The following is a 14,429-nucleotide window of genomic DNA, read 5'->3' on the forward strand; positions in this document are numbered from 1 at the left end:
ATCTCTAAATGTGCTAGAAAAAATTGTATGCATACATACAAAACATCTATTGTGCACATATGCATGAGTAACCAGGGATCATATGTATGCGAACACACACACATACACAAACAACAACAAAAAAACAACAACAATATACTGGTCAACTTATATTGCAATGGGCCTTACTGATAATCAAATCAATATGGGCATCCATCAGAATGAATGCAATTCATGTAAATTTAAAATATGGGTCATAAACACACACACACATATTTCAAGGCTATCTTTACGCATCCATTTGTTACATTTAATTAAGCAGGATTTAAGGTACTAAGTTGTATTTTGCTTCTCATTTCTGCTTGCTCTTTTTTCCAAGCAGATACTTCATGTGGCTATGGCACACAAGCAATAGGATTAAATGTTATTTCTTCGTGCAAGAAATCCAGGTTCTAAGCTATGAAACACTAAGTAATGAGGCTTTTCATTAATAAAATTTAGCAGCCCTCTTCACCTTCTTTCAATAAAATATTCTTGCAAACTAATGTCTACATCCTTTTGAAATTTACCATGGACGGACACACACATACACACATACACACACTCTCTCTCTCTCTCTCTCTCACCCTCCCTCTCTGGTTATTACAAAAACTCATTTGTTTTCAAGCATGAGCAAAAAATAATAAAACTAACACATCAACAGAACAAGTGTTACCTGGCACCGCCAAGTTTACTGGAATCATCCAGACCACTCTTCCCTTTACTCTCCATAAGCACTTTGTCGTTGATGCCAAACTTGCATTCTGGCATGCCACTCAAGTAACTCTTCATGACAACACGACCAGCTACATGGGCACTCAGAACCTGACCTGGTATCATATAAGTAGAAATTCTTAACACTGATTAAGCAGTACAGTGAGCATTTTGTCCTCTTTTTGCCATATTGAAAATACAATGATGGTGTTAAAATCAATTACACATGTACAAGCCTAATCACAGATACATTACAGTGACAATGAGAGCTGCAGCCCACAAACATCAGAATAAGAATCCCAATTCACCCCCAGTGACGTATAAGGTAACGAAGTTGCACACACAATCATTAACACAGATGTAATCTTTGCCAGTGAATTTGCATGGAAACATTAGTATTAACCTATTCCATGTCTGTAAGACGTTAGCTGATGTCCCACTAAAAGTGCTTCACCAATGACACAAAGATGTCCACTGACATCCTGTATCAATTCCAATTTTTTCTTCATCTGAATTTGGTTCAATGAACAAAAAAGACTCTTTACAGTTAGCTTGATGCGTCTGTATCATAAAAATTTTCCTAAAATTACATTTAATCTAATATACTCACCGTGACCCACTGGTGCAGATTCCAAAGGGGGTCTGATTCCCTTTCCTGTGCCAACTGCTACCCCACTGAAGGGGGGAAAATGAAACTGGCTAGTTACCTCCCCCAATATATTACTTCCTCTGTTGTCTGTTGAGCACTTCCTTCTGACAGCATTTAGCTGCGCAGCATACAATAGCCAGGAAAATAAGATTTAAGTGAAATTGATTTGCCAGTTTTCCCCCCAAACAGGTATATATTTTCAAAACAGTGTGTGTGCTTTGTTACTGGATAGAGACCCATAAAAGACTATATTTTCTGAAAGGTAAATGAATAAATACAAAAAACATGGTGTTTTTCAAATTTTGTATATTTTCAATGACATGCAGTTGTTTTGAAATGAGTGCTTTGTTGTTGTTTTTTTATTACCTTTTTAACCTGTTCTTTACAAACATTAGCCAGGCAATTTGCACAATAATATAATATTTTCTGGACAAACGGATAATACCTGTACACATAAATTATACTAGAACTACCACAATAAAAAAGAGACATATACACAATTCATTGTCCAAGTGATAACATACAGATGTTAGGCCATGCCCCCTTTGCCTCCACCTGCCTTCGTGAGCTTTGGCTGAAGAGGCCCCTGCGTGTGCTTGTAATCATATAGACTGTCTAACAAGACAGAAACGTCTTGGCAATGTTGCGAGAATTGTCAAGGTTCCAACTGATGAACAGGCGTCTTTTGGATGATTGGAAAGGTCGCAACCTCTTAGGGTGTACATGCAGGGCCCTGACATGTCAGAGCATTCTGTCCTCTTCATCTGGAGTGAGGATGGAGGATAGAGGTTCTATGGCAATGACAGGAGACAATGTCTTTTGGGTTTGATTTGTGGCAGAACATCCTGGAGGAATCAGAGGGAGACAGATCTGTCCTGCTCAAAAGCTATGCCTGTGCCATGATAATCAAAATTGTGTGTTGTCATGCTGCTTTGTTGGGGGCGTTCCTCGTGACAGGAAGGTGTGCGATGCATACGATAAGGGGTTGTCTCACTTGAGCAATATGGCTTTTAATGTTGGAGCCTGGTGAAATGTACTTGGGCAGGCAGAGGGTGAATCTCATTGAGAAGAGGTGCCTGTTTGGCCTGATTTGGCGATCCCACTTCATTTGAGAGTCAAATGGGAAAGAGATACTCCTGTTTGAAGGAATCTGTCTGAGAAGGGTAGAAAAGGAGACTTGGTAGCTTCTCCAACAGGTGTGGCATGTTGGACAAACGTGTTGACTGAAGGAGCCACCATCCATCACTGGGTTGGATCATGGTGTGTTGGTGCACTTCAGGTGCATTGAGCCCCTCTTTCATGCAGTTCCTGATGGAAGTGTGTGTGTATATATATCTAAACATACATTTTTCTTTCTTTCTTTCTTTCTTTTTTTTTTTTTTAATTCAGTTAATCTTTTTTTTATATCAAGTTCATTGTAGACTGTCTTCATATCAATATGAATAATAGGTGGGTTGGTTCCCTGCACAGATGTGATTGTCTGCAGGTGTGGGGGGTGTGGTACCAAGAATGTTGAGGTGTGCATGCCTGAGAAGCAGAGCAAGGAAGACCCAATGAAAAAGAAAGAACCCTCCTGGCTGTCAGCATGGGGGCCTAGAGTGCATTGCTGGGCAGGTCCAAAGGAGGTAAGCATTGCACCAACCATATTTTCCAAAAGGAGAGTTGCATCTCTCAGCGAAGTGGAGTGTGGTAAGTGAGCACACATTCCTTTGTGTGGCACTTTCCTCCCAGTGCAGAGGGAGGGCACCCCCATATGAATCGGAAAAAGCATGGCAGGTCGTGCTGGGCTGCCCAAGGGAGGTAATAGTTGCATCCCTTGGTGCCGTGGTCACTGCAGAGGGATTGGATACGCTGTACGAGTTGCACATGTCACCTTACAAGTCACCATCGTCCCTAAACAGCAGGAAGTCATCTCTACACAAGCATGGCCTGCGTGAGGTCCAAGACGGTAGAGGCATGCCACATGAGGGGCCAATGAGCGGATGTCATGGCTACCCTTAAGGGCGAATGTTGTTGCAGGCTGTGCTGTTCCAAGGGAGGTAACAGCTCTGAAACCACAGGGGGTTGCAGGAGCATGGTTGCCTCCCTAAGTGCGATAATTGCTGGCAAGGAGAGAGGTGCGATCTGAGTGCCTATCTCCTCACTGGACATCCTCACTCTGCACAGGGAGGGCATCCCTGCCTGAGTCTTCCATCGCCGAGTCGATTGGGGCTAGTTGCAGTCGACACAGTCTGTCACACGAGCAAACGCCAGGAGTGCACTTGTGACAGTAGCAGAAGGCCATGCTGATCCAAAGGAGTCAACTGCTCTGGAAACATACAAGGAGTTGCAAGAGCAGGGTTGCATCCCTTCGCGATGTGATTGCCAGAAAGAAAATGCAAAAAAGACTTAGCTGCTTGGATGCACAGGTCAGGGATCGAAGATGGCTGCTGGAAAGAATTTGGCTATCTACAGGAAATCACAGGGGAGGTAATATACTGAGGGAAGTAACTGGCCACATCTACTTTCATTTCCTCCCCTTCGGCGGAGTAGTAGTTTACACAGGGCAGTTAATCAGACCCCTGCCAGTCTGCATCAGTGGATCACGGTATAGTATGTTTAATTAAAACAACTATTTAAATGAGCATTTGTCAGGAGGAAAACCCCTTTCATCTTGACAATGATTTGCAAACTGGAGCAGGTGGATGACGTGTGAAAAGGTGGTTTGCTTCTTGTATCAGAAACAGTGAATGACAGTGACTACAGTGTGTAAAGTGTAGGAAAGAGTGGTAGGGAGGGGGTGAAGGAAAATGGTGTCAGACAAGAAATCGTAAGCTAGAGGGCATTGAAGGGGGCATGGCCTTGGACATAAGTGAGCTGCTGCTTTCACTTAATATTGCCACAGAATGGACAACATCCTAAGATCCACGACTTTTTTGAAACCCAGGGTTGAAAGTGCCAAGGACGGAAAACACATGTTTTTTTTTTATATTTTAATGCTTTTGTCACTATCAGATAACTGGCTTGTTTGTAGAGGAACCAAATCAGTATACACAGCAGACACTTTAGTCGATCCACTCGCAACCTGGAGTGACAGTTTTATGAAAGAGCTTCACCCTCTATAGGATGAAGTTCCTTGGTGTCACAAAGCTTGACTGCTCAGTTTCCGAGTATATTATTGACCTTTTATATTGACTGAACCTATGTTTGTTGCTGTTATCCACTGACATATCTGCAACATTTGTGATTATCCACTTACATATCTGCAACATTTGTGATTGTTATCATATACTAATAACCTGTTTTATTTTCACCTGCATACGGACAACAAGCATGTCATTTCCAGCTGTATTCGGTTTGTTTTCTTTTTGGATGCCATTCTGCGAAGGTGGAAAAAGATATTTGTGTGGCATAAAAATTACTATCTTCAATTTGATATGCCTGAATACTTATCTGCAATCAAAATAATTGGGTGGAAAGCCCAGATTCAGAATCGTCATTCATTTTCCTTCATGAAAACATTTTCTTTCTTTCTGTATCTCTTGCATTTTATGTGACAGATTTTTTTTCACCCCAAATTCATGAAATTCCCTGGCAAGAGGACAGCACTTTCTTTTTTCTTTCTTTTTTATACAAAATTTTCAGGCATTGATTGACAGGGTTAAACAACTTACAAAAAACAACTTGTAAAAAAGATCATGCTAAGTTTAATACAACAGATCTGCTGCCATGAGCCATAACTTACTTAACCCTTTCAGCCCTAAAGGTCTTCTGCCTATGCAGTCCTCCCAGCCTGGCATGTTTTGGCCTTGCTGCATCAACGGGAAGGGGTGCTTCACTTCAGGCACAAATTTATACCAAACGCTCAACCAATAGCTACTGAACTTCACATAATGACTGAAATATAATTTTGACACAAATTGCTGAAGTCTCAAGATGACAGATGCAATTGTTTACTTATAACTTTAAATTAAAAACAGTAAAATGTCAGGTTCTGTCGATGTTGAAGGTTGTGGGCTATCTTCTTGGTCTAGACTAACTGCCAATTTAATCTCCTTCACTTTCTTGAGAAATAAATCATAAGACAAATCGTCATTATATGGATTGAATTCACCGCAAGAGTCCATCATAATTTCACTGAGCAATTACTGAGCGGTAAGCCTTTGACATTTTACAATACTGATGCGGAAAACCGGATAAAAAACACACTAACTGTTCGATTTTCGGAGCAAAACTTGGCGTGCAAGTGAGGAAGGCAGTTAAGTCGGAGTAACTTCCCTTACCTAGCAGTTCAATGCATAACAGTAAGCTGACAAACCGGTTTAAATTAACAGGTTTCTTCGCCCGCCTATCAGGTGGGCTCAGGCAGAGAACGGCGATCAACCATGCATGCCTCTCAAGCAGGTGCAGGGTTGAATGAGTTAAGTTACACACTGACCTGTTTCATATTTTACAAACAAAAATACGAATACTGCTTTCCTAAGTGTTTGCCATCCGCAAATGAAGTAGTAATAGACTGCTGGAGAGTTCCGCAGCCATCTTGGATCTTGTGCATGCGTATCTAACTTTTACTTGAAATTTGACCAATACCAAAGGCGATCCACATAGACAAAAGCAGCAAAGCAACAAACAAATGCTGTCCTCCATTTTTTCAGTTGATAGCCTCCATTGCTACAACCAAACTCTGGTCAGTAAAGTGCCATCATATGCACACACAAAAAAGAGCAAAAAATTGAAAAAAGAAGCCTGCTGTTACGCACATTCTGCCCCTCTTGATCGCCTTTGTTGCTCAAAATTCCGTAAAGCCAATCAACTTTGAGAGCACAGATCATGTGACACGTCTTTACAAGTCATGTAAGCATGGAACTCTCCAGTGGTCTATTGTCACCTTCTACAAATATGGCAATATGCTGGCTAATCTGTGAAAATAAATCAAATGACAACTCACCCTGTGGTGACATCAGCAAGTTCACTGATTCTAAAACATCCAGGAAAAGTTCATTGCGGCGGTACTTGATTCCCTCACGCCGCCATCCAATCTGTCCAGTCACTTGGGAGGTGATTTGGGCTGTTTCCTCCTTAGACTGCATTCAGAGAATGGAAATATTTCATCTTACTTTTGTTCCCAGATTTAATTTTGCCTATATTACCATCTGAATGACTATTTCCTTTATACTAATATTTTAATTTGCAATGTCTTAAAATTTTGTTTGCCTGCCTTGGGAATTAGGCAAATAACTAAATCCTATTTGCCATGAAATTTTCACAAAGAAGGGTATGTATAGAAAAAAAATTCTCTATTCATTTCTTTTCTGACAGATACAGATAATTATATAGTGCCTATCCTTAGTCAGAGACCAAGCTCTAAGCACTTCACAAATACAGTGTCATTTGCTCAAGAGACTGCCTACTTGGGAAGAGCCTACTGGCGGCTGCCAGGGTTTCAGTCACACACACACACACACACACACACACACACACACACACACACACTCAAACATACATGTAACTTTTATGTGTATGACCGTTTGTTTATTACCTCACCATGTAGACAGCTTTTCTCTGTTTTGGGGGGTGTGCATGCTGGGTTTGTTTTTGCTTCCATAACATGTAATATAGGATCTTTAACATGCATATTTCATCTTCTGCATGCATTTGTACATGGAATTATATATGTTTATTACCCCACCATGTAGACAGCTTTTCTCTGTTTTTGGGGGTGTGCATGCTGGGTTTGTTTTTGCTTCCATAAGATGTAATATAGGATCTTTAACATGCATATTTCATCTTCTGCATGCATTTGTACATGGAATTTTATATATATATATATATATATATATATATATATATATATATATATATATATATACTGAAATGATAATGAACGGACAAAAGAAAAAAATGTTTTGTTATAATTAAATGATTATGTGACCCACAACAATTTTTTCATATAAGTATTTTGGAAGCATTGGCTTTTTTTGTTTTTTTGTTTGTTCCATATGCTAGTTGTCATTATTCCCTATTGAGCTATCTTATTCTTGTTTCATGTGCGTATAAATTGCCTTTCTTGAAACAACTGGATAATCCACTTGAAATGATGAAAACAGTAATCCATTGCAACTGAATAATCCACTTGAAATGAAAATAGTATTCCATTGTACACACACACACACACACACACAAACACAATATAAATACATATTGAGAAGCTCAACAACTGAAAATTATACATCAGAGGAAGTAAAAATTATATCCGAAAACAACTTCCCCAACAGAGCTAAAAACATATCTAACACCCATTGGCACGTTTGTGTCAAACCTGTTCAAAAAGTCTTAAATTAATTCAGATGACGTAGACACACAGAAGACCGTAAGTCCATACCCCATCTGAGAGATGAATAAAGCATATTTTGATGTTAATCATACTGACATTAGAAAGAATGAAAATCCGAATATCATGGCAACGGAAGTCCGAGTGCACCTTCAAAATAGATACTGTGATCATTTACAGATCTACACAAACGGCTCACTATTAGACAATGGCCAAGCAGGTTCAGCTTTTGTAATACCAGAACTGAAAACGGAAAGACCATTCTCTTTTGGTAAAAATCGTTCAACATTCACTGCTGAATGTATTGCTGTTCTTATGACTCTAAAGCATGTTCTTGATCTTCCAATTTGCCTTCTATGAGTCTTGTTTTGCGTTGATTCCAAATCTGTATTATGTGCTTTAAACTCATCAAATTGTATGAACAAATCCAAAATCATAATAGAAATCAGCCACATTTTACATCTTTTAAGCTTGAAAGGAACACATATTACGTTTTGCTGGGTTCCTTCACATCTTGGTATTCTCTACAATGAATGGGCTGACAGGGCTGCAAGAAAAGGTGCAAAAAACGAACAGGGAACCATAGAACTTTATGTGCCTCTGTCTGTACAAGAAGGTTATCGAATACTAGAAAAAACATTGTGGAACAAAGTCAGAGAATTATACCAGGAAAACGGCAAAGCTTTAAACCAAAGTGTAATTAATGTTCAACAACCGGGAACTATCAATCAGTCAAATACATATCACTCAGTCAAATACATACAGTAATTCAGTAAGATTACGGCAGATTCATACATTATCAAACAGGATAAAACTGAACGCTTTTATAACTAAGTTTAGCAAAGATGTCAGATGCAAATGTGGAGAACATATTTCTAGCAACCATGTAATATTCGAATGTCAGAATCTAAAATGGTTTTTGCCAGACTTCACCAAAAGTTCTTTTGAATGTGTTATTAACAATTCCAACATGTTGTTTGTTATTGCAGGAGGCTTGCTGCGTAGTCCTATAGGACATTTGTTATAGTTCTTTGATGTTGGCGTTTATAACGTTTCCATTTTTCCTAGCGTTGTCTCTCCCTATTTACCCTCTACACATACACACACTTTTACCCCTCCCCCTCCAACAACCCCTACCCCCACGTTTTTTGTTTTGTTTTTTCGTCTAATATCACTTCAAGTGGACAGACGTTAAACTGAAGACAACACCACACACATACACACACATCCAAAACAAAGAAATGTCACATCAAACATCATCAGCCCAGCTAATGTCACTGATGTGAGTTACACAGATCTAAAGATATGCAAACACACCACCACACCCCCTGCCCCTCCACCTCCTCTGATAGCTCCCCCACCCCTACCTAACATGGACCTGTCTGCACTTTTGACTGTCACACACAGTGCATGTTATTCTGCAAATCACTCAACACTAGCAGTGTTGAACTCTGTCCTGCTTTCTGGGTCAAGAGGCTGATATTCCTCACCTTTCTCTTCCAAAGAATCATCAGATTGTAGTTCATCTTCATATACTTGAACTAATAAATCAGTGCGTAATGGATTTTAGTTTTACTTACCACTTGACTTGGGCTAGGTGTTTTTGCCATTTTGCTTGCCAACATAGATAATAAGTTGTTGACATGCTCCAGTCAGCCAGTAAAATCACTTGAAAAATCACACTTCTCAGTGATGTAGCGGGTTTCTGAGTTATAACTGGAGTCAGAGGAACATTGGTGAATCTAAAGTTACAGACATGATTCCATAACAATGTAAGAACTTTCATCAGGGATACGTAGCTGCCATTTGGGCACCGCTTATGTGATAGTGGCAGGAGAGCAAATTATCTGCCATTCCTGAACAGCTTATGTGGCAGTTCAGAGGTTAGCTCACATTACTGATTACTTATGTCCTACCTTTTTTCACATATTTCATGTTTTTCATAAAATCATTTCAATATCAGTTGCATGGAAAATCATCACTGCCGTTATTGTGTGAGTGTATGTGTGTTTGTGTACGTGTGTGCATGCTGTGTCTGAGCACACAGGTGTACTATTTATATCTGTCAGTACAACACAGCCTCTATTTAAAAATATTGTGATTATGATAGCATGTGTATGTGGGTAAGCACGAGTATGCACATGCTTGCTTTAATATATATGCTTATGAGATCATTAGTGTTTATGATACTGAACAACGGTACCCTGGGACAGTATGGGATGCTGACAACCCAGACTCATTTTTTCCTCATCAAAAACAACTCTGTAATAATAAGCCATATGCAGTTTTAATCTATGTGCCAACTAAATTCTTACTCTAACTACTACAGTCATCTCTTTTGTCACATAATTAAACACTTCCATTACTATGAAACACATAACTTCTTCTTCCACTTACACGTAAACATGTCTTGTCACACAAAAGTGTACACAAAAATGCAAGCAAAACGCACACAAACACACCTACACATACCCACACACTCACACACACCCCACCTGTGACTTGACACCTTGCTGGGTGATGAAAGTTTTCAAGATGCCAGTGTCAGTGTTCTGCGGATAGCCATAGTCCAAAATCTCTGTTGACAACCATTAACCCAAGTGACCTCATATACCCTTTTTTCTTCTTTCTGCTGGAATTTGCTTATTTGTTAATTTATTATCATTATTGTCTTTTTATTTTATTTTTATCTATCTATTTACTATTATAACCTTTTTTCCCCTCAAGGCCTGACTAAGCGCATCAGGTTTGTCCAAATGCAGTGACGCCTCCTGGAGTTACTGATACTGATACTTTCTGCTCAAGTTATTCTAACTCTTTATATATTAATCTTCTTGAGACTAACATACTTAACAAACCACATAGCCCTTCACAAAAATCTAAGAATGAAACAGAAAAATTACAAAGCCAACAAAAAGATTGCAATACAGAAATGATCACTAGAACACACAGCGGCAATAATGGTGATTATCCACTTCGTCATACAGAGAAGCTATGGCTACTTTGCAGTTCCATTCTTTATCAAACATAACATACTGAATGAAATATAAAGGTTCTCAATGTATTGGGAGCGAATCAGTCTGATGTCTTGCGAAGTAAGCTTGCATAACCTCATGCTATTATTGATATCAAATACTGAATTACAGAGACTCTCAGAAGCACCTACCATCCAAAATTTCATACATAAGGACGAAGTTGTTCTTGATGTTGTCCTCTGAAATCTTGCCAAAGTAGGCCTGCATCACCTCCACCATCTTGTGCAAGAATTCAAAGACCATAGCGGCATTGACATTCTGCCTGGTTGCTGCTGCCACCCAGATGTTGCAACGTTTGATGTGGAAGAAACTGGTCCGTGCAATGTTGGTCACTGGGGAACGCACTTGTTGTCGTGCATGGATCACATTGACGCGGAAGGCATCCACTGCATTACGCCTGTCAGAATTGTCACCCCAAACATCATTATTCCCCATGATATGACTGACCTTTATAACAGGAATATTGAAAGATGAAGTATAATTACTACATTAGTACATGACTATCTCAAAGTAGAAGTACAATGTTTCTGTATTTACGTGTATATGTACGTATATATAAATATATACATATATATATATATATATATATATATAGAGAGAGAGAGAGAGAGAGAGAGAGAGAATGAAAGATATATAAAAACACATAAATGTAATCAAGCAGCCCTGCCTGCACCCCCCACACCCCCACCCACACAGACACACACATAAAGAATGTTACCATTTGCAAAGGAAAAAAAAAATCTACATAAACAGAAAAATTGCATCCCTTATGTGTGTATATGGGAAACAAATGCTTTTAACCAGTTGAGTGCCGGATAAGTTTGTATAACAAAAGTGCTCTCCCCTTGCCAGGGAATTTTAAGGATTTGTGGGTAATAAATTAAAAACATTCTAATACAAAAACTGTGGGAGATACAGAAAGAAAGTAAATGTTTTTGTGAAGGAAAATGAATGTAGGTTCTGCATCTGGGCTTTTTTTTCTCCCAATTAGGGTTGACTGTAGATACCTTTTCAGGCATTTAAATTCAAGATAATAATTTCTGTGCAAAAAAAAAAAAAAGTCTATTTCCACCTCTACATAATGACACCTATAAATAGTATAAAGAAAACAAACAAAATACAGCTAGAAACAGAATGTCAATTGCCAGATTATACCTGTAGAGGAAATCAAAACAGGCTATAAGTTTATAAAAACTTCAACTCACAACTCACAACAAAATCACAACTCGTGTAAACATGTACGTGAATCGCTGTCCCAACAATGACAAACGTGGGTTAGTCAATGTAAAAGGTCAATCAAGGTCTCAGAAACTGAGTTGGCAAGCTTTTTGATGACATTCACTTCTTTCAAGTTGCACCTGGGCCAATTAAAGTGCTGTGCATCCTGCTTGCCACCTCTTCAAACAAGTCAACCATCTGATTCAGTGAAAAAAAGTGTGAAAAACAAAAAGCATGTGTTTCATGCCCAATACAGGTTCAACCCTGCGTTTCATGAAAATCATGGAGCATTGGCGGTTGTCTGTTTCCTGCAGTCTGCCATGAAATGTGAGTACACTGGTGTCCAACTGCCACATCCACTCCAACCCTTTGGCTGGCATTCGAACTATCGTCTTACATCACTCCTCTCCCTTTCCTCCCCTCCCCTTCTTCCAACTCTGACTGCACATATTCTGTCAATCACAGCCACTTGTTCAGAAATGCTGTCTGATTGGACAGACAGACTGAATTATCATCAAATGGGCTGTCAATTTCATCACTGTTGTTGTCATTCACCCTCATGTTCAAACCAATCATTAGACAAGGGAGATTCTTATCCATTGCTCTAGCTATCCATAATCACAAGCACAGCTTTCAAAGTTGTGTAAATCCACTGACTGGGACCATTTACTTTACTGGACAAAGTTTTCAACACCTTTTTTTGCATATGATGCAACCCCCTTTCTACGTGCGTTCCATGTGATCCAGTTAGCTAATCATTATCAAGTGGAAAGTGGTCTTCTACGTGATGTATGTTCATTTCAATAGTATTTTTATTATCTAGACACATCAAACTAACCGTTCAGAGTCTGTTTACATGAATTGAACCAAACTCCAATGAAGGAAAAATCAGAAGATATGCAGGACATCAGTAGATATCTTATAGGCACTATGGCAACACTTTTTGTAGGATGTCAGCTGACATCTTGGGGCACTCAACTGGTTAAAACTAAATATACCAGAAATATTACATGCATTTGTGAACAAAGTATCAACCCTGATCATATCATTAACTGTCACGTCATTAAGCAATACATCCCAGTACTTTCAAAACACTCTGTTCAAAACATTTTTGACTCACTAGCCTTATTCCATATGATTTTGTTTCCTTATCAAACACTGAAACAGTCCCATAAGCAAGTATTAGATGTTGATTTTTTTTTCTTGTATCGAATAAAAGGGAAAAAAATCACAATAACTGGAAAATACCAAAGCATTAAGAAATGTCTGAACATCAACACATACACATGCACATACAAGTTTCAGTTTCAGTTTCAGTAGCTCAAGGAGGCGTCACTGCGTTTGGACAAATCCATATACGCTACACCACATCTGCCAAGCAGATGCCTGACCAGCAGCGTAACCCAACGCGCTTAGTCAGGCCTTGAGAAAAAAAAAGGTGAATAAATAATAGATAAGCTTACATAAATAAATAAATAATAATTATGAGATAATAAAGGTAGTAGTAATGATAATAATAATAAAATAATAATAATAATAAATAAATAAGACAACAATGATGATAAATAAGCAAATAAATTTAAGACATGAAGACACACATTCACACATACACCCACACATGCATAACAGATATGCACCAAACATGCAGTTTCAGTTTCAGTTTCAGTAGCTCAAGGAGGTGTCACTGCGTTCGGACAAATCCATATACACTACACCACATCTGCCAAGCAGATGCCTGACCAGCAGCGTAACCCAACGCACTTAAAAGGTTGCCAACAGCACCCGGTGTTCCCAGGCGGTCACCCATCCAAGTACTAACCGGGCCCAACGTTGCTTAACTTCGGTGACTGGACGAGAACCGGTGTTTTCAACGTGGTATGGCCGTTGCCAAACATGCAGTTTCACAGATATGAAAGCACAATCAAATACATATAAACGTACATGAGCTCCAACACACACACACACACCACACACATTACCCTGCACCTCCTCTACCCCCCTCCTCCACACACTCATTTCTAGTCTATGTATCACAGCTTCCACGGCACACACACACACACAGATGAACACTTACTTGTACAAGCACACACACACACGCCCATATCTCCCACCCCAACCCCACACACATATATTTGTACAAAGATATATATATATATATACGTTCCAATATCCTGTTGCTCCCACAGTGTAGGCATGCATACACTCACATACCTCATCCTCTACCCCACCTCCTCTCCGCAACCCCACCTCCCCCTCACACACACACACACACATGCACAGAAGTCTCCTGACACTTGTGTACACTTACACTCTCGTGCATGCACAAATGCACTCAAAATCACAGACCCACACATACACACAAACACACACATACGCACAGAGGCTGCCACTGACTGGCCGCAAGAGGGATGGGAAAAGATCTCTGATGCCAAGAACGTGGCGTCTAGTGTGTTGCTCAGTCTATTGTATTTGGAAAAGCCCACAG

General features: G+C 39.5%; 1 protein-coding gene and 1 non-coding gene across 3 annotated transcripts in view; both read right to left on the minus strand.

Annotated features, from left to right (window-relative positions):
- The window catches only part of LOC143287542 (AP-2 complex subunit mu-like), a 44,028-nt gene that overhangs the window by 24,045 nt on the left and 5,554 nt on the right, over window positions 1–14,429 (minus strand). For both annotated transcript variants that reach the window (XM_076595598.1, XM_076595599.1), the window contains exons 3-6: window positions 10,858–11,123; window positions 10,187–10,269; window positions 6,309–6,444; window positions 695–848 (exon numbers count right to left, since the gene is read on the minus strand). In XM_076595598.1, the coding sequence (XP_076451713.1) occupies window positions 695–848; window positions 6,309–6,444; window positions 10,187–10,269; window positions 10,858–11,123 (639 nt within the window). The remainder of the gene's footprint in view (window positions 1–694; window positions 849–6,308; window positions 6,445–10,186; window positions 10,270–10,857; window positions 11,124–14,429) is intronic.
- LOC143287790 (5S ribosomal RNA) lies at window positions 13,715–13,833 on the minus strand. Its single transcript, XR_013056003.1, has one exon. It is a non-coding gene; the product is annotated as a 5S ribosomal RNA (ribosomal RNA).

This window comes from Babylonia areolata, chromosome 11 (genome assembly GCF_041734735.1).
Source record: "Babylonia areolata isolate BAREFJ2019XMU chromosome 11, ASM4173473v1, whole genome shotgun sequence".
NCBI lineage: Eukaryota > Metazoa > Mollusca > Gastropoda > Neogastropoda > Buccinidae > Babylonia > Babylonia areolata.